The sequence below is a fragment of the Carassius gibelio genome, chromosome B12 (assembly GCF_023724105.1).
Source record: "Carassius gibelio isolate Cgi1373 ecotype wild population from Czech Republic chromosome B12, carGib1.2-hapl.c, whole genome shotgun sequence".
In the NCBI taxonomy this organism is placed as follows: Eukaryota; Metazoa; Chordata; class Actinopteri; order Cypriniformes; family Cyprinidae; genus Carassius; species Carassius gibelio.
The window spans coordinates 20,169,533-20,187,747 of NC_068407.1; the positions used below are offsets into that span (position 1 = coordinate 20,169,533).

At 36.8% G+C, this 18,215-nt stretch overlaps 2 protein-coding genes across 6 annotated transcripts in view; both read left to right on the forward strand.

Moving 5' to 3' along the window:
• mprip (myosin phosphatase Rho interacting protein) overlaps positions 1-18,044 on the forward strand; it is a 45,820-nt gene extending 27,776 nt beyond the window's left edge. The window contains exons 11-25 of one of the 5 annotated variants that reach the window (XM_052570616.1): positions 269-337; positions 434-523; positions 1,313-1,422; positions 1,511-2,051; positions 2,786-2,923; positions 4,649-7,141; positions 9,934-10,081; positions 11,216-11,333; positions 11,770-11,929; positions 13,426-13,536; positions 13,619-13,705; positions 14,564-14,726; positions 14,818-14,903; positions 15,074-15,094; positions 17,204-18,044. In XM_052570616.1, the coding sequence (XP_052426576.1) occupies positions 269-337; positions 434-523; positions 1,313-1,422; positions 1,511-2,051; positions 2,786-2,923; positions 4,649-7,141; positions 9,934-10,081; positions 11,216-11,333; positions 11,770-11,929; positions 13,426-13,536; positions 13,619-13,705; positions 14,564-14,726; positions 14,818-14,903; positions 15,074-15,085 (4,326 nt within the window). In that variant the 3' untranslated portion in view covers positions 15,086-15,094; positions 17,204-18,044. Of the gene's footprint in view, positions 1-268; positions 338-433; positions 524-1,312; positions 1,423-1,510; positions 2,052-2,785; positions 2,924-4,648; positions 7,142-9,933; positions 10,082-11,215; positions 11,334-11,769; positions 11,930-13,425; positions 13,537-13,618; positions 13,706-14,563; positions 14,727-14,817; positions 14,904-15,073; positions 15,095-15,185; positions 15,255-17,203 lie in introns of all 5 variants that reach the window. The other 4 variants (XM_052570614.1, XM_052570613.1, XM_052570617.1 and 1 more) reach the window with 4 other exon arrangements.
• Positions 1-18,215, forward strand: part of abcc3 (ATP-binding cassette, sub-family C (CFTR/MRP), member 3) — a 217,967-nt gene that overhangs the window by 15,376 nt on the left and 184,376 nt on the right. The gene's annotated exons all lie outside the window — the stretch shown is intronic.

The following is an 18,215-nucleotide window of genomic DNA, read 5'->3' on the forward strand; positions in this document are numbered from 1 at the left end:
CAAATGGCCCTGACTCAAAGCGTTGATGCTTTTAAAGGGCAGAGGACACTTTGATTGCACTGCAGCAATAGGTCAAAGTTGAAAGGATAGAGTCTCTCCACTTTATGACCGTGGTCTTTAAAGAAGTATAAATGTCTTAAAACCAACCCGTCTGTACATCAGACACATGCAGGATCCTCCCAGACCAAGAGCTCGCTCCAATATGATCAGTTTCATTTTTATCTGCGTTATATTTGATCTGTTTGCTATTTTATTATGTGTGTTTTAGTGGAAGAAGTATTGGTTTGTGCTGACAGATCACAGTCTACGATACTACAAAGATTCTATTGCTGAAGAGGTAAGTCACAATGTTTTTCCTCCAGATGTTCATTTGGCAATCAGGCTTATTTCTGTAATGATAACTGAATCAGAGTTCTTTGTTTTATATCAACAGGCGTCTGATCTGGATGGAGAGATTGATCTCAGCACATGCTATAATGTTACAGAATATCAAGCTCAACGGAACTATGGCTTCCAGATCCATGTAAGTGTGTCTGAAACTTATTTTTATTTAATCTTTTATGCAATGTTATTTTATGGACTTTTTATTCTATAGATTTTTTTTTTTTTTTTTTTATGGACTAATTTTTATTTTATGGACCTTTTATTAAAATTTAGTTTTAGAGAGTTTTTATTTTATGGACTTGTTGTTTTTTTGTTTGTTTGTTTTTTTACTTTTTTATGCTGTACTTTATTATAAAACAAATTTATTTTGTTTTCATGGACATTTTAATTTATGGACCTTTTTAATTTTATTATGTAATTTCTTTTTTTTTACTTACAGAATTTTTTATTTTTGGTTTTATTTTATTTTGGGATTTTATTGAGTTTTTATTTCATGGACTTTCATTTTATTTAATTTTTTGTCATGGCCTTTTTTATTTATTTATTTATTTTTCATGGACATAAAATTTTAATTTAATGGTCCTTATTATTTTATAGTTTGTTTGTTTTTTCTAATGGACTTTGTTTTATTTTAATTATATTTTTGTTTTAAGGAGTTTATATTTCATGGACTTACTATTTTATAGAGACTTTTTAATTTTATATTTTATTTTATTTGATGGATTTGTATTTTATATTTTATTTATTTTATTTGTCATGTTATGTTGTTAATGTTGGTTCTGATGCCTTGTAATGGATTATCCAAGCACTGCAGGGACAGATAGTCCATCTCTTGAATGTGTCTTTTTATTGTTTTGCAAGAGTTTGAGGGATTTATTAACCAGCAGACTCTTCTCATCTGTTTGTACTCAATTTTTTCTCTCACCAGACTCAAGAGGCGGTGCACACACTCTCCGCAATGACTGCAGGAATACGCCGCAACTGGATCCAAGCGGTTATGAAAAACGTCCGGCCGTCCACTGCACCAGATGTTGCTAGGTGTGTTACCACACATGATGCAGAAGCACAAAATTTGCTTTTAGTCTTTAAATCATTTATGTTGTACATGTATATGGTCTTGAAACAGCCTGACAGATGAGCACGCTTCCTGCGGCCCGTTTGAGAGTCTCGCCCGTCCTGACATCACTCAGGACTCCCCGTCCTCTGAAGCCTCGGCTGAGCGGGAAGGTGGATTAAAGAAGAGTCGAGCGAGAGAACGGAGGCGAGAAGGACGCTCCAAAACGTTTGACTGGGCCGAGTTTCGCCCCATCGCCCAGGCTCTGGCGCAGCAGAGAGCGCACGAGGCCGACACCTTCCAGGCCGAGCTAGCCGAGAGAAACAAGAGGAGGGAGGAGAGGCGGAGGAGGTACGAGAGCGTCACCGGCTCGTCCTTCGATCCGCCCGCTGATCCCCCAAAGATGGAGTTTGAGAGTGTGGGCGTGGTCCAGGTAGATGCTCCGCCCCCATCGCTGGAGCGGCAGCAGAGAGTGGAGGACGAGATCGAGCAGCATTGGCAGCAGGTGGAGAAGACACCCATCAGGGAGGAGAGGAGGGTGCCTTTGCCCTCCACACACCACAACAGAGACGCATCAGAGCTGGAGAAACTCGTCGAGAACTACAAAAAAGGGGTTCGGGCTTCAAAATACACTGCACAGTTACAACTTTAAACTTGGGCTGTCAAACGATTACACATCAGTTTAGGCTTGGAAAGTACTCCCTTTTTAAAGGAAGTCATTAGGAGATATTGTGTTAGATGAGGAATGTTTTCAAGTCAAATGTTACCCAAAATATTAAACTGAAAGTGGTGTTAGGTGGCGGTGAGTCATTTGAATCGTTCATTCAACCGATTCAGTCGAACAAATGATTCTTTCAGAAGTCTTTATGAATGAGTCACTGAATCCTCGTTGATTCATTCAGGAGCCAATCACAGCTGTGTGTTCAGAAAACAATTCTGCTATGGCTTTGTTTGGAACTGTTTTTGTTTGTGAAACAGCAAAATATTAACAATTGTGTATAAAATTTAGCAGAATATTAAATTCTTGTTTATTGAACTGTTAAAGCAATATAACGTTTGCACTGCCGCAGTTATTGGGAAGAAACTGCACTCTTGCTGGTGTGATATTGATACTATATATATATGATTTTTGTTTTTGCACTCATATGTTGAGTTGTAGGGTTATATAACTGCATTTTAATAGACTATCACTCAGCCTGAATCGTGTTCATCAATAACTGCATCAGTGTAAGATGACAGACAGAAATAATGTTCAACAGCCCTAGTTTAAACATCCAAAGTTAAAAAAAACAGAAATATGATATGATTTCAGATCCTAACTTCTCTTTGTGCTGTGGACGTTGTTAGGTTGAAGAGCTGAAAGCTCAGTTGGAGAGCTGCCACCAGCATTTAATGGACTCCAATCGGCACAAGCTGGAGCTGGAGGGTCAGCTCAAAAACGCTCTCGAGCATGAACATCAGATCCGTGCTGGTTACATTTCACCGGTAGGCCACATCTATGTCATGTTTTCATGGCGTATTCAGCTAATGCCTGATTGAACACGTTGTGTGTCATTATTAGGAGAAGAACAAACACATGGCTTCCATCTTTATCATCGAAGCTGCAAACGCGCGCTTTGCATGTCTAGAGACTGTTGCATGTAAAAAAAACACTCTACTTAAGATTCCTCTTGCCATGTTCAAGCAAAATGGCTTTAAAAATGTCAGTCACATGCAAGCTCTATTGCATGTTCCAACTTAGAAATGATTAACAATAACTGAACATGAATTAATAAATATTCAATGATGGCATGATGAAATACTCTGAACTTGCAGTGCCCTCCAGATACGTTCATACTCAATGATACACACTTTAAATTACTGGAAAACATTTATAGCATATTTTGTATTACACACTTTACTTAAAACCTTTGTGTATGATTGACTGAAAAGGTATTTGTAATGTATGTTGTAATGCATTAATCATAAATAATAGTAACCAAAGTTAAAATGCATTATAATATTTGAGAACTTGTTTGCCATTTGTTTTAATGCATTTTACTTTCTAAAGGTGTAATAATGAATAGATAAGCATTATATTTTATATATTACTAACGAGATCATACAATGCATTGTACGGAGCATTACAAGACATAATTAATGCATTAAAAATACTTCTATACTACTGATAAAAGTTAAGCGTGACCAATATTTTATTAGTAGTATTTATGTAATGAAAAGTTTTCCATGCCAGATCTCTTGCATATTTGTATTTTCTCAAAAGCATTGAGTATCAGTGTATCTTAAGGGTGTTGAAAATTATTTAAGAATGTATCTTTTGCAGAATAGTGCTGCATGAACATCGACATATGAAAATATGCATGATGTGTTTTATTCATATTTAACATTTATTAATTTCATTTTAACCTTATTCTTGACTTCTTCCATATATGCTATATAATCTGTCTGTGTGTGTGTGTGTGTGTTATGTGTGCGTGTATGTTTGTCTTTAGTGTTTTGTTCAAAATATTGTTGCATTGTCTTCTGAGCTTAATTTGGACTTCTCAAAATTATTTATTGCAATAAGTAGCTACATTTCCTTTTTTTTTTTCTCATTTTCTCTTGTAGTATATCTTTTCAGTATACCAAAATTAAGGCATATATGAATCAAAAGCAAATGTGTGGTGATTTTTATCTTAGGCATGGCATTGTTTCACAAAAGGTGATGCTGTATGTTGAATATCCGTCCAGGACACATTTTCATCTTCACCAGCTAGTTTTAAAGGGTTGTCTTTTACCTATTTATTTATTCAGGTTCGTTATAAACAGACACAGTAGGGGTTGCACAGTAGTTTAGGTTAAATTGTTCCTCAAAAGGCCTGCAGGCTTAACTGGATGGCATGTAACTGTTCTGGCATTCTTAGCTAGCACTAATTTTGCGTTACTTACCCCATGAAACAACTCTTTAACCTTTTAATATGCATGCATTGTTTCGAATTACTAACCTTTTGCCATTTTTTTTTTTTTTAGCATTCTAATGCGCCTTATTCCATGAAAGAAGCTGAATGAAATTACACTCCCTTTAACCTTAATAGATTGATTCGACACAGTTGTTGTAATAAAATGTACATTTACCTCAAATCCTCAACACTGTTAATTATAATCTAGAATTTGATTAGCGTTGTTCATCTGTGCTGACTGTTAACCAACTGTCTGGTCCCCTTTTCCAAGCTGGAGTCCCCTTTGAGTGTTGAGACAGAGCCCCAGATGAAGAAGACTGAACTGGTTAGTTCTCAAGCTCAGAGCTTAACAAAGAAGTACCAGGAAACCAAAGAGATCCTGCAGCTTCAAGAACTGAAAAAGCGCAACATGCAGGCACAGCTTGGCCTTTCTCTCTCACACTGGCCCGCAAAGGAACCTTATCTTTCTGACACCAAAAAACCCGCTACCACCGAGGTCTGTCCCTCAAACTCCATTCAGAAAACGGTCAGCTTCGTGCTTCAGGATAGCGAGGGAAAGATCAGAGAGCTAGAGAGCTTGATAGATGCCAGTGAGCCTCTGACATTAAGAGAGCTGATGAAGCTCATGTTTTTGCATAGCGAATACATTTGGGTAGAAAGTCCTCAAGGACAGGAAAGAAGTGAGTCAGTAGGAGAAATGACGCAGAAACTGTTGGAAAGCCTCAAGAACCAGCAGGAGATTGAGAATGAGACGAGGAAAAGCTTGGAAAAGGCTGGGGACTGTATTCGGGATTATGAAGCTCGTTTGGTCACCATGGAGGACATGTTGGGAAGAGTTCATAGGCAGAAAATGGAGAGTTCGTTGGTATTAAGCTGCTCGAGAGAAGATCCTCTGGATCTGTCGCAGCAGGTGGAGTTGCTCGCGGGCGAAAATGTAGCTTTGAACCAGCGCTATCAAGAAATTATGAACCAGTTGATAGAAGCGGATCGAGAAATAGACAGACTGAAAGCTGAGCTTTTTAGTTTACGTAGCAGTCAGCAATATCCACAATCCAACATGGAACAGGAGCAAGAAAACAAAGAGACCGCCGAGAAAAACGTGTATGAGCGAGAACTCTATGAAAAGTCACAGATGCTACAAGAGGCTCTTATTAAATTGGAAACTCTTGGTAATACTTTGAAAGATACAGAGAAGAGATTGCAACTTAAAGAAGCTACGCTTAGGGGTCTTGGATTTCAGGAGGCAGAGAGTGAAAAAGATGATAAAGAGTTAGATTCGGAGACAGACGACCTCAAGCGCCAATTGGAGGTCCTTCAGTCCCAGCTTTCAGAGAAGGACAAGCAGCTTCAAAATACTGAGCAGGTCTGTAGAGAACTTCAGTCCCAGAATGCGAAACACGAAGAGACAGCAAGGATGTGTAGTCAGATGCTTGTAGATGCTCAGGAGGAAATTAGGACGTTGAAAGAGAAGGCAGGCACTCAAGGTATATTTGGTAGTGAACCAGGAACAGAAATTGGGCGCCAAGAATTGGTGCAAAAACTCACAAATGAAGGTGGAATTGAGGAAGTGGTGGAAGAGTTCAAGAGCAGGTCTAAATCTCTTAATCATCTACTTGACATGTTGGTAATAGGCAGTAAGACAGATTTGTCCAACACTGGCATGGACACCAACATTTTGGATGAGAATCAGGCAGGAATGATGGAGATGTTTGAGAGAATGATTCTGCGTAAGGTTTTAGCTGGTTTAGAGGACTGTCAGAAAGGCTCAGAGGTTGAGCAAACCCTAAGGAATGTTGTAGAACGTATGATAGTGGATAATAAAATGCTGCTGCTTATGAATAAGCTCTCCAATCTCCAAGAATTTCAAAGTGACGCAAAACCTGCATCTTGCACAGACAAAAGCGCTGGATATGGAAATGCACTGATTGAAGATACAATGAAACCGAATGTTTTGAATCGGTTGCTTGATGATGCGGCCAACCCCTGCGTGATGAAAACTCTCACTGAAGTCATTCAGAAGAAAGTTGCGTTATTGAATAAAACGGCTTCTGCTCTTAGGGAACAAAATAATGAGGAGCTTCACTCCTTGGCTTTGACTGTGTCAAGCTGTGGCTCTCAAAGAACCTGGTCTGAGTATGTTCATGAGGCCATAATGGACATAACATGCATGTTTTTGGTAGTTCTTCAAATGTTGCCAAAGGCAAGACCATCAGACCTGTCTGTGTGTGCAAATTGTGCTGATCTGAGAGCACAACTGGAGTCTGAGAAGCAGTGTATCAGTGTAGCCCACATTCAGATCGAAGGAGAACCAATTGACTCTCTGGACAAGGCCATACAGCTTCAGGACCTGGTGGCCAAGCATAAGAAGGAGATGCGAGAATTAAAGGAGGTGTATGAGCTCGAAGCAGAAAACCTGAGACTGGAAGTGGCCAAGGCTGGTGAGACTCTGAGACTGCGATCCGAGGAAAACGTGAAAGAGATCGACTCTCTGACAGTGTGCATGGAGAACCTGAAGAAGAAGCACGAGATGGAGCGTAAGGACTTAATAGCACGCTTCAATCAAGAGATGGAAGAGCTAATGGATGCTGTCGGTCCTGTCGAACCTGCAACCGATGGCAAGCCGAACACAAGTTCCCTCAAAGTGCGGATCCAAAAACTTGTTTCCCGGCTGTCCGAACTGACTGAAGAAATTAATCTGCGAGATCGGGATGGGGAAGCGGCATTGCTGCGTTTGAAATACCAGAAAGACCTGGAAAACCTAAAGGTCAAGGAGTTCCGTGTCCTTGCTGTTCTCCGTCTGTATTGACTTCATGTGGCAACCCTAAATCTGATCCTTTCCCCTTCTTTTCTCATACTAACCCTGCTTTGTGGTGCTTTGGTCTGGCCTAATATTTCTCACCAGTGATGCATGGCTGCTAACAATAGGTTTGCATGTACAGTTTAATACTAGAGGTATGGATGAGCCAACTGTGTGATGAGAGGAAAATACACCATTCTCTCACTGAAGAAGGCATTTCTAAATAACTCAAGTCCAGTGAAGAACAATTAAGAATCCATTCGTCTGATGTTTTGGAGAATGCATAACTGCATACTCCTTGTGTCAGCAAGTGTGAAAGCTTATGTGGTTCAGCTGGTTGACTTTGATCTGAACTTGTTCTCACACTTAACCTCTTTGCCTGATTAACAGCCAGTGCTCTTTGCATAAATCGCAACTTAACTTTGATAACTGCAAAATGCCAGCTGCTTAACTTAATCAATAACAAATAATGCATGACAATAACTGAATTGTTTTATTTTAAACAATTAAGTACATATTGGCGAAAAATTGGCTTTGAAGACAGAGATGATTAAATTGTGTTATGTATTATAACAAATTTAGATAATGAATTATATCAGAGTATTACATTGTTGCATCAACTAAGTAGAACACCTGGCAATTTAAAAAGTCCAAGTACTGAAAAAAAAAAACGTTTTGCTCTCTGTCACTCGGTTGCCAAAATAATGGGATAATGGAGAAAATGATAATTTCTGTAGTTTTCTTTTATATTTTGTCAGTGTGATGTGACCTTAAGTACCACAGCTCAAGTCAGTTCCTAACTATATAATTTTGTGATGGAAAAAAAAAGTATAAACATACAATTATGAGGCCAGTTTTAAATGGTTTTGGCATTGGTGCAATGGTTTTTAACTTTTTGCTTTTTCTTTATTATTTGCCAAACATAATTATTTACACACATTGTGCTTGGAGTTACAGGAATATTTTCTAATTTCCCCTACTACTATTTTTTTTTCTAATATATTTCATATTCAAAAGAGTGCTTGCAGTTTATAATGAACATTAACGTTTGTTACTTCTTACAATTTATTCAAATTATTTATGATTAAATTTAAGATGAAGATTTAAGAAAAAATATAATGAAAAAAAAAAGCTCTGAATGTTAAATTTGTTATCAATATGTGCAACTATAGCCTCATGTTTGTCTCAGACAAAAGAGGAAATGAGATTTTCCAACCAGAGAGGCTGCTCGGAGTAAACAAGTGCAGGTGCGGCTGTGATACGGGGACAGGAAGAGTTGGCCTGTAGTGGATCAGGACACAGGCCATGTCCCTGGACACTAGACACTAGTCCTTCAAAAACAATGGCTGAATTCACTCCCCTGTTTCTAGCACAGAGATTAGGGACATTTAATAAACAGCAGAAATGCATTAAGTTTGCACAGTTTAAAGCATTGACAACTCTTGTACTGAAATTAAATTCCATGTTGAAGTATGTTAGCTCTAATCCCGTAAAAGTCTTTACATTCATGGCAGATCTTACAAATATAGAAAAAAATTGAGTTTCTAGTTGTTTTTCAGACGTGGGTCTATATAAATTGAAATTTAAAACGATATGGACAAGTAATGTGGTGCCCCTAAAACATACTTGGATATTTAAGTTGCAAATATTTTAATTTCAATGCATTAAAATGTTAAAGCGAGTGTCTGTAGTCCTAAGTGTCCTTAGTGAAAACAAAATATACTACAATGAGTTTGAAATGTATTTATTTTGTGCTAAGTATACGACACATTTGTTTAATAAAGGTTAATTGCAATTGTATTTTTGCTCTACTAAACTTCTAAACCTAGTCTTATAAATCTTAACTTATTGTTCGCTTAATGCACTTTAATTGTGCAGAAGTAGTGCTGAGTTCCAACTAAAGATATACTGAAGTATATTTGATTGAGCTGAAGTCGAACTACTGCAAATATACTTCAGGCACACTTTACATATCTTGCTAGTGATAATGCAAGTCCTTATTAATAGTGATATTTAAACACATTTAGGCATAATATTAAGAAATGTGCATTGTGCAATAAAGAAATACTCCAAATAAAGTTTAATTATAATTTTATATCAGTCAGTCTTAATTTATGTTGGTTAATATGTTTGAAGTAGTATTAAATAAATGTATTTTAAATGTTTTAATCATGACATAGGACTTTTTTACCAAATCAAATGCTAGTGAATTTTTGCATTGATTTTTAACTGGTGTCAAGGTGATATATTTTTTTTTTTTTTTTTTTTGTGCATGTATGAAGTCAGTTCTCACAGTTCATCACTATCAACATAATCCACCAGAATTTGACAACCACAATACTTTTTATCTTGAATTTGAACCGTATATCTACTACTTCCTTGTTATTTTAAGGACACTTTTGCTGTCTTTTTTTTAATATAATAAATTGCCATTCTTTTGATATTTTGTATCTAATCCAGTTATATTCATGCATTAAGCCTGGCTAAAGTATCCAAGGTTTTGGGATGAACATTGAATGAACAAACAATCCCATCATGGTGTGTGTATTAGTTTCCTTTGAGAAGCCGTCTCTCACTGGCCTCTGTGTCCCCTTTATGTCATTGTAGGTTATTAATACCTGGCTATGTGCGGACACTCTTCTGTCCACACATCGCTGATCTCTGTCGTCTGTGTAAATGTTGTCCTTGTCATCGTAGAAGTGGACTTGAAACAATCAGAATGAGATGCACTAAATACTGCTTCATGCATTTCCCTACAGGCGACATGTGAACGAGGCTTCGCCACCATGGAAGAGTCTCACCAGAAAGTTATTGATGAGCTGCAGAAAAAGCACCAGCGGGAACTGGAGAAACTGCAAGAGGAGAAAGATAGACTGCTGGCAGAAGAGACCGCAGCCACTATAGCTGGTTAGTAAGATGTAAAGGGCCAGGAGAAGATGTTTTGAATATGATCGTAGGGATCAGATCACATATACGCAGTGTAGAAATGGAAATTCCAGGATCACATGCAAATTCTCAAAAAAATCCATTATCTCTTAAACATAAAATATTAAATTGTGCTGATTTAACTCTTGCGCTTTGCTGAAAATCCTTTACCTAATTTGGTGTTCCCAGTTATAAATGACCAGACTTTTAAATTTGTTTGTAAATATCTTGTTAGTAGGGATGTGCGATATTATTGCACCGATATCGGAGTTGGCCGATAATGGCTTTAAATGAACATATCGGCATCGCCCGATATAAAAAATGATACCGATATGTCTTGCTGATTAATTTAATTATTGTACATTTAATTCTAACATTTAACTTCTTGTTAAAAACTAACCAAAAGTAATAATTATTTGCTTATAATTTACACACAGGAGAGACTTGTTGTTTCCAAACAAAATTAAATATATCGGCATATCGGATATTGGGAAAAATCGAATGTCATGCACCTCCTACTTATTATGCTGTATTATCAACAAATCGTTGTTTTATTTCAATTAGCACAGGTTTTGTATTTCTTTTTGGACTTTACTGATGCCTCTGAGTTTATGAATCACATTTTTTGAGTGGAAAAAAGCATTATTGATTATTTTGTTATTGATCACTTTGGTGCATTAGCTCAGATCAATAAGGCATGTGATCAATCAGATAAAAAAATAAATACAAATACAAAACTTAATTGAAGAAGCTGACATAAAATATTTGGTAATAATACAGGCCAAGATCTTTTTTCTAGGCTGGTCATTTTTGATCAGTGTATCAAGGTTGGGAAAAATAAAAAAAATATTAAAATGAAATTTTTATTTGTTTGTGGTCTGTATGACCAGAAAGTTAGAAAGTTTTAGTCCAGTACCATAATATTAACTAGCATTTCAGGAAAAAGAAAATCCTCACCAGGTAATAAAGATTAAATTTTGCATTTCTCAGCAAACGCTTTCAACAAAATTTTGAAGAGTCATTCCTGAATCTGTTTTAGAGTCATTTAATGCCAATTTCTGATTTTAAGACACACTGCGAGATATACATCTGTTAATTATCTTTTTCTTTGATTAGCTATTGAAGCAATGAAGAATGCACATCGGACGGAGCTTGAGCGGGAACTGGAGAAAGCACGCAAGGCCAACAGCAACAATGAAAACGCAGACATAGAGGAAATCCGCAAACAGCACGAGTCAGTTGCTATTCCTTTACGCTATTTCAGCCTCATAATGCAGCGTATTTGCTTTCTTTTGAAAAATAAACTGCCTCTTCAGATTGAATTGCTTGAAATGTGTTTACAAAGCCACATCTCTACCTCGCTTTTCTTTCTGAGTTCACTGTTGAAGCTGTTAAACGCAAGTAAGTCTTGTGCATTCTGCATATTACAATAATTAAACTGGATAAAGGGTTTAAAGCTTGACTGCATGACTGCCTCCATTGCCAAGTGTGTCCTGGAGCAACGCAGCCTAGATGCCAAATCTGGAGTGATTGCACAGTTTCTTTCTTTGTGTACATGCTTGTAATCTGCCCTCAAGCTCTTGGCTGTACTTCTGTCTAGACTTCAAGACCTTGCTCTTTTATTATCACTTTAAACTGAGAGGATAAATACGTGTGCATTTGTGTTGTAGGGAAGAGCTGGTGTCATACCAGAGGGAGATCGAGGTGTTGTCAGAGCAGTACTCACAGAAGTGCTTAGAAAACGCTCATCTGGCCCAGGCGCTGGAGGCCGAGAGACAGGCGCTCAGACAGTGCCAGCGGGAGAACCAGGAACTCAATGCACACAACCAGGTATCCAGTGATCATTTCACAAAAAAAAAAAAATATAGCATTAAAGTGTGCTGAAAAATCCAGCATACTTTAAATCCACATCCAATTTTTCACTTAGGGCTCTATGATGCCAAATTTTGAATGAATAAATCAAAAGTAGGTCAGTACACTTAAATCAAATGGTGATATAGACTGATCCTGCATGTTCTGTGTGTCTCTGTGTAAACGAATGGCCCAAACGCTCAGTTTCACCTGTTTAAGAGTTTGCCGTCTCACTAAAAGGACATTAATACATAAATATACACACAAAAACAAAACTCTGCACGGCAACCTGTAAAAATAAAAATTCAGTTCAACTTGAGGAAATTGTGACAGAAATATATTACTGTTGTACAGTAAAAAGTAGTCTTACTACTACTACTACTAATAAAATAAATGATGTATTATTTTAAAAAAACTTAAATATTAAATTTGGATTATTCAAATATAATTAAGCCATTGAAATGAAATCCAGAAAAATAAACAAGGAACACACACAAATTATTTTTGAAAAATAAATAATAATAATAATAATAATAATAATAATTAATAAAATTAATATATTTTTTTTTTACACTTTTAATAAATTGTCATTAACTTGTATTAGTTTCATTGTTTTAATAATCCAAAGAACGAAATCTAGAAAAAAATAATAATAATAATAATAATAAAAACTTAATTTGGGGAAGAAAAAAAACTTATTTCACTGGGAACAACAACTAAATAAAATAAAAACAATTTGAATTACAAAAACTATTGCAAATCTATTAACCTTTTCGTCAATTAATGAAAATGAGACAATTAGTTAGGGAGAGAACTGTTATTCTCTTACTCATCTTCTTGTGATTTAACAGACAGATATTAAACAATTATCTCAAATTGTCCATTGTGACGAGTATTCAGTCGGTTATGTATTAGATGAATGTAAGCAGAATTTCAGATATGTGTAAGTGTATTGGATCCATGCGCTAGTTCTTAAAGTGACAGCAGCCTAATAAACCTGATTCAAAAAAGAGAAAATCACTCTTTACTCATGACTGTATCACTTTAGTATTAATCTGTATTTAGTTCATATCAATGTCTGCTTGAAAGAGTGAAGAAGGACGTAAGCAAATTATTACAAAGAATGCATACACAACCACTGGTCTTTTATTGAAAAGATCCTGTTGTTGTTTCTTAGTTAGAAGTGGTTTTATTTTATTTAAAGATAAAGGCATGTTATATGTATATATCATATTAACAGGTAAATACATTTTCTCCATGAGTATATATTGAATTTAGATAGTTTAGATAAATTAATGAATGCTTTACAGTTTAACATCTAGTCGACTAAAACAGGTCAGATGACTAAAACTAAATGCAGACTAACCACTGCAGGTGTAACCATGTCCTTAGTGCAAATAAATCCACTTCTGATGCATATAAGACCTGATTTTGTCCCTCAAAGTGCTGTTTTATGCTTCTTTTCTGTTATGCAGGAGCTGAACAATCGTCTGGCAGCTGAGATCACGAAGATGCGATCGATGGCGAGTGAAGACGGAGGAGACACTGGCGGAGTCATGCAGGGGAAGGAGCTGTATGAGCTGGAGGTCTGTTTCTTCCCTTCATGCCTCACTCTTTTCCCACAGCATCCTGGGAATGAAAAGCTCATCCTCACTCTTGTGTTCACAGGTGATGTTGAGGGTGAAGGAGTCAGAAGTGCAGTATCTGAAGCAGGAGATCAACTCTTTAAAAGATGAGTTACAGAACGCCCAAAGAGTAAGTGCTGCAACTTCATTTATGTTTGAAGAGTAAAAAAAAAAAAACAAGAATTGCACAAATAGAATGAATACTTAAATAATAAAAATATTTAATGTTTTATTTAGTAAATACTTATGTATTACAATTGTTTAATGTTATGGTATCAATGCTTCAGAATTATAGGTCAGTGATATTTGATTTTGTAGATATGATGATAATGTGTTCAAAGAAATGAACTGATTATTGTGCCGATATTTGTAAAATGTATAAATTGGATGGTAAATAATGTTCTTAGTCTTTCCTTCCTACGATGGGCGGCAAAGACTGAGTTAACAGAAAATAAACAAGTATTTTTTTGTGTAATGCAGGACTTTTAATTATAAACAGTCCCGAATACACTAGGACTCTTATTTTGAAATGAGAAGCAATTGCACACTTAAAACATCTACAACATAAAACAATATAAATACGGTAACGCAAGACATAATTCATCATCAATAGATCATAATCAGTTGCTTGACATAAATTTGTAATATTCATTGATTGCACACTGCTATTTTGACTTTGAACATGCAGTGCTCATATTTATTTATTAATTTAAACATCTGTTTTTGTAAGATGGACACATAAAAAAGGCATAATTACATAATTGTTTTAAAATTGAAATGAATCAAATGTTTGTTTTCATTCTATCGTGTTGAATCTGTAAATGCGACTATTTTTTTGGACCCAAATTTAAAATCTCCTATTATAATGATCATCCCTTTTAAAGAATTTTTATTCCCTAATTTGTTTTATTTTTAAGACATTTTAAGGACCCTGATGAAAGAATGTACACTGATTAACATTAATAACCTGTGCCACGTCTCTTCATAGGATAAAAAATATGCAACCGATAAATATAAGGACATCTACACGGAGCTGAGCATCGTCCGGGCCAAAGCAGAGCGTGATCTGAGCCGACTGCGTGAGCAGCTGCAGCAGGCCCATGATGCACTGGGGGAGCCCTCGCTGGAGGAGGCGGAGCGAGGCAGTTACGGTACAACCCTCATCTCCAAATCAACCCACACTCAAATACATTCAATACAAATGCATGTTATTAAAAACCAACCGGCGGTCATGTTTTCCAGATATCATGAAGTCAAAGAGCAATCCTGACATTTTAAAGATGGCGGCCGCAGCAGCCAAACGCTCAGAACGCGCCATGAGGTCAAAGGTAGGTTTCCACACAAACGTTCAGTCCTCTGATGATGAAAAAGAGTTAGTTAAGCACACACTGCCACCTTCAGGTCAACACGATGTTTCCTTTAAGACAGAATACAGCAGCTTGTGCTTGAGAAAACAGTCAGGAACTGAACTGTGTGTGTGCTGTGTTTTATTGTCCAGGAAAAAGCCTGATAGGTAGCGGTAAGACCATGTCTTTTGCACATTCCCTCCTCTAACACAGTCCCGTGTGTGTGTGTGTGTGTGTTTCCTCTGCTCTTCCCTCTGTTCCCAGTCTGTGAGTCGTGATATGTCCTGGGACAGCTAAAGACTAAACCTGAAGATGTTTGACTTCTGATTTTAGGTAAAAGCCCTTAGAAGGGAGCGCATGCGCTGAACTCCCCGTGCATCATTCAGAGGGATTCATGCTAGGGCTGGGCGATAAACCACATCACACTGAGATCATGATTGGGGGGGATCTATGGGTATATTACGATTAATGATGCATCGATGCATCACAGTGTTGTCAGTACAGCCATGTTAAAAATATAGGGTCTGAATACATTTGTATACATTTTATATCAAATTTATTTTGTGCAAAATTAACTTTTTTTTTAAACAAGCACAGCAGGCTATTAAAACAATAGCTTTAAAATAAGTGCTCTTTAAGTGTCTCAAAGTGCACAGAATTTTTCTTTTTTTCCTCAGAATTAATGCCGTTATTAGTGATGATCATAGAAAGTGGCCGCTTTAACAGGCTGCCTTCACGCACAGATCTGTTTCGATATCAGATGTTTTGTCCTACTCTGAAAACATACCTGTGTACATCAGTTTCATATAAAAGAATTCGAAAATGAAAGTGCATTCATCCTCTGCAATTTGAGCTTCAGGACAACAAACACAAAACGTTAAGGTCTGTCAGTGCACGAGTTACGTGTATCTAATAGTACTGCATCTAACCAGATTCAGTTGTCAGTGTGTGTGTGTGTGTGTCTGTAATAACCTGCATGTTCAAACTCGGAACGCATCTGATGCTTGTCTTAGTATATGAGGACATGAGCTTCCTCTCCAGAACTGCTCCAAGAGTCACTTCAGCAGCTTTACACCATTTAGAAAAAACTACCTTTAAGTAGTGATGGGTGATTTCAGACTGCTTCATGAATCCGTGGTGGATCAAGTAGAGATTTTCAGCATCTGAGGAAGCATTTCCTTCCTCTTTAATGCTTAATGATTATTACATTACATTACTAATTAGTCCTTTAGCAGATGCTTTTCTTCAAAGAGACTTAGAAGTTATGATATTATGATAGAATGAATGGCCACATCGCCCAGCTGTAGTTCATGCATTGACACAAACAGATCAGATTATATTCTGCCATGGTGCATGTGATCCTGCTGAATGAATCGTCTCATGTTCATCAGACTCCAGGACATTTCCATATGCATTGCTGGAAACAATTCAGATTTCAGACAGACTGAATGAGCTTCACCGGACCGTCACGGCATGTGTGTGTGTGTGTCACTGGAGTTGGTTGGTGGCACAGTTGGCAGTTTTGAACACTTCTTTCATTTTTGTTTGAGGTCACTGATTTAAATGCAACGAAAAAGCAGGGATTTTTTAATGAATAAAACAAGAGTTTTTGACTTTTTGGTTTTGTTTTAGAGTTGAACAGGGCTTTTGCAGGTCTTCCATAAAAGAAAAAGGAGCAGAAAGTCTTACATGCATGAAGTCAGGGAATTAAATGTCACATTCACTGCAACAAATGAATATCTCCCTCCGTATTTTTGTCGTTTTCCAGAACTGATATCTCAACATCCTTAAATCAAGTTACTTTTATCGGAGATGCAAAATGTTTCCCGAGAAATTTAACACAATCAAACAAATTTCTGTCAATGGGCTGTGAAAACTTCCTTTTAAAATTAATAAGTTGATATCTCAGACTCCACTGGCAGATATTTGTTCGTGTTTTATTATTTCTCTATTTGCAAATCTGGAATCTGAGGGAGCAAGAAATCTAAATACTGTAATAAAAGTTGTTCAAATGAAGTGCTTACGAACACATATTACAAAATTTTTATAGACTTATGGTAAGACATGTGCAAAATATCTTCATGGAACATGATCTTAATGTCCTAATGATAGTTTTGACCCATGCAGTGTATTGCTGCCTATTGCTTTGTGGTCCAGGGTCACACGTTGTGTTCCTTAAAAAGAGTCCATCTTCATAAAACCTGCAGAAACCCTGTTTTTATGGACATGCTCACAACAACTGCTTCAAAACATCTCATTTGAGTCTCTGTTTGTTTCTCCAGAGTCTGAAAGAGGGTTTGACGGCGGAGCAGAGACTTCACTTGTTCGACAACAAGGACACTAAGGACTTCTGACACGGCCTCGCTGCATGCTAATAAATAGCTGCGTATTTTAGCCCAATAGTTAATCACTTAGAGACACACTGGTCACAGCTACAGCGTATATTAAACATGGTATGAAGTTTGAGTTTTATGTCTATAGTCTGCATTTCATGCACTTCAGTTACTGTGACGTTGTTGGTTTGTTTTCATTGCCATGTCTTAATGTAAATACTTTGTTTTTAATGAAGCATCTATCATGCATACACTAAACACGACTGTGTAAGCTACTGTGTGAACTCTTTAGTTTGTGTGAATCGCTAGTGGAGGAAGTAACCCACGTCATGACTTCATACTAGTTTTACACACTACTTTTAGCGAAATGGGATGCATATAAAATAGCTGCATTTAGTCGACGCTTGCATCATTAACCGCTGAGCTTCTACAGCATCTCCTGATGTTTTAAAATAAAGGACCATTTCTGATGACTGTAAAACACACAGGGACAGACCTGGGAGGGTTTGGGCTGCTCTAAAGAATATTAACGAGGCTGTATTAGGTTGCCTTTATGAATGAATACTGGTCCACTCACATGAATGGGAGTTTTTTTGTTTTGGTTTTTTTTGATTCATCAAGCTGATAAAGTCATAAAATGTAGTGTTGTTCAGTGGCAGTCCATTGTATTTATTTAAATGTTATGAATTTTTGTCTCACATTTCCGTTCATCTATACATTATTGTAAATATACTGCAGATGTACACGAACTGACAACAGGTTTATTAGCAATAAATATTTTTGCACCCTCTTTTGCACGGATCAATCTGTCATTTATTGATATTGCAAGGTTTCTGCTGGTATTAAAAAAGCAGAAAGACTTGCATTAAAAGCACATCTTCAGAATTTTTTTCTTGGGTACAAATTTAAGACATTTTACAAAGAGTGAATGGTTTTCTGTGAAAAGGAACAAAATGAGTTT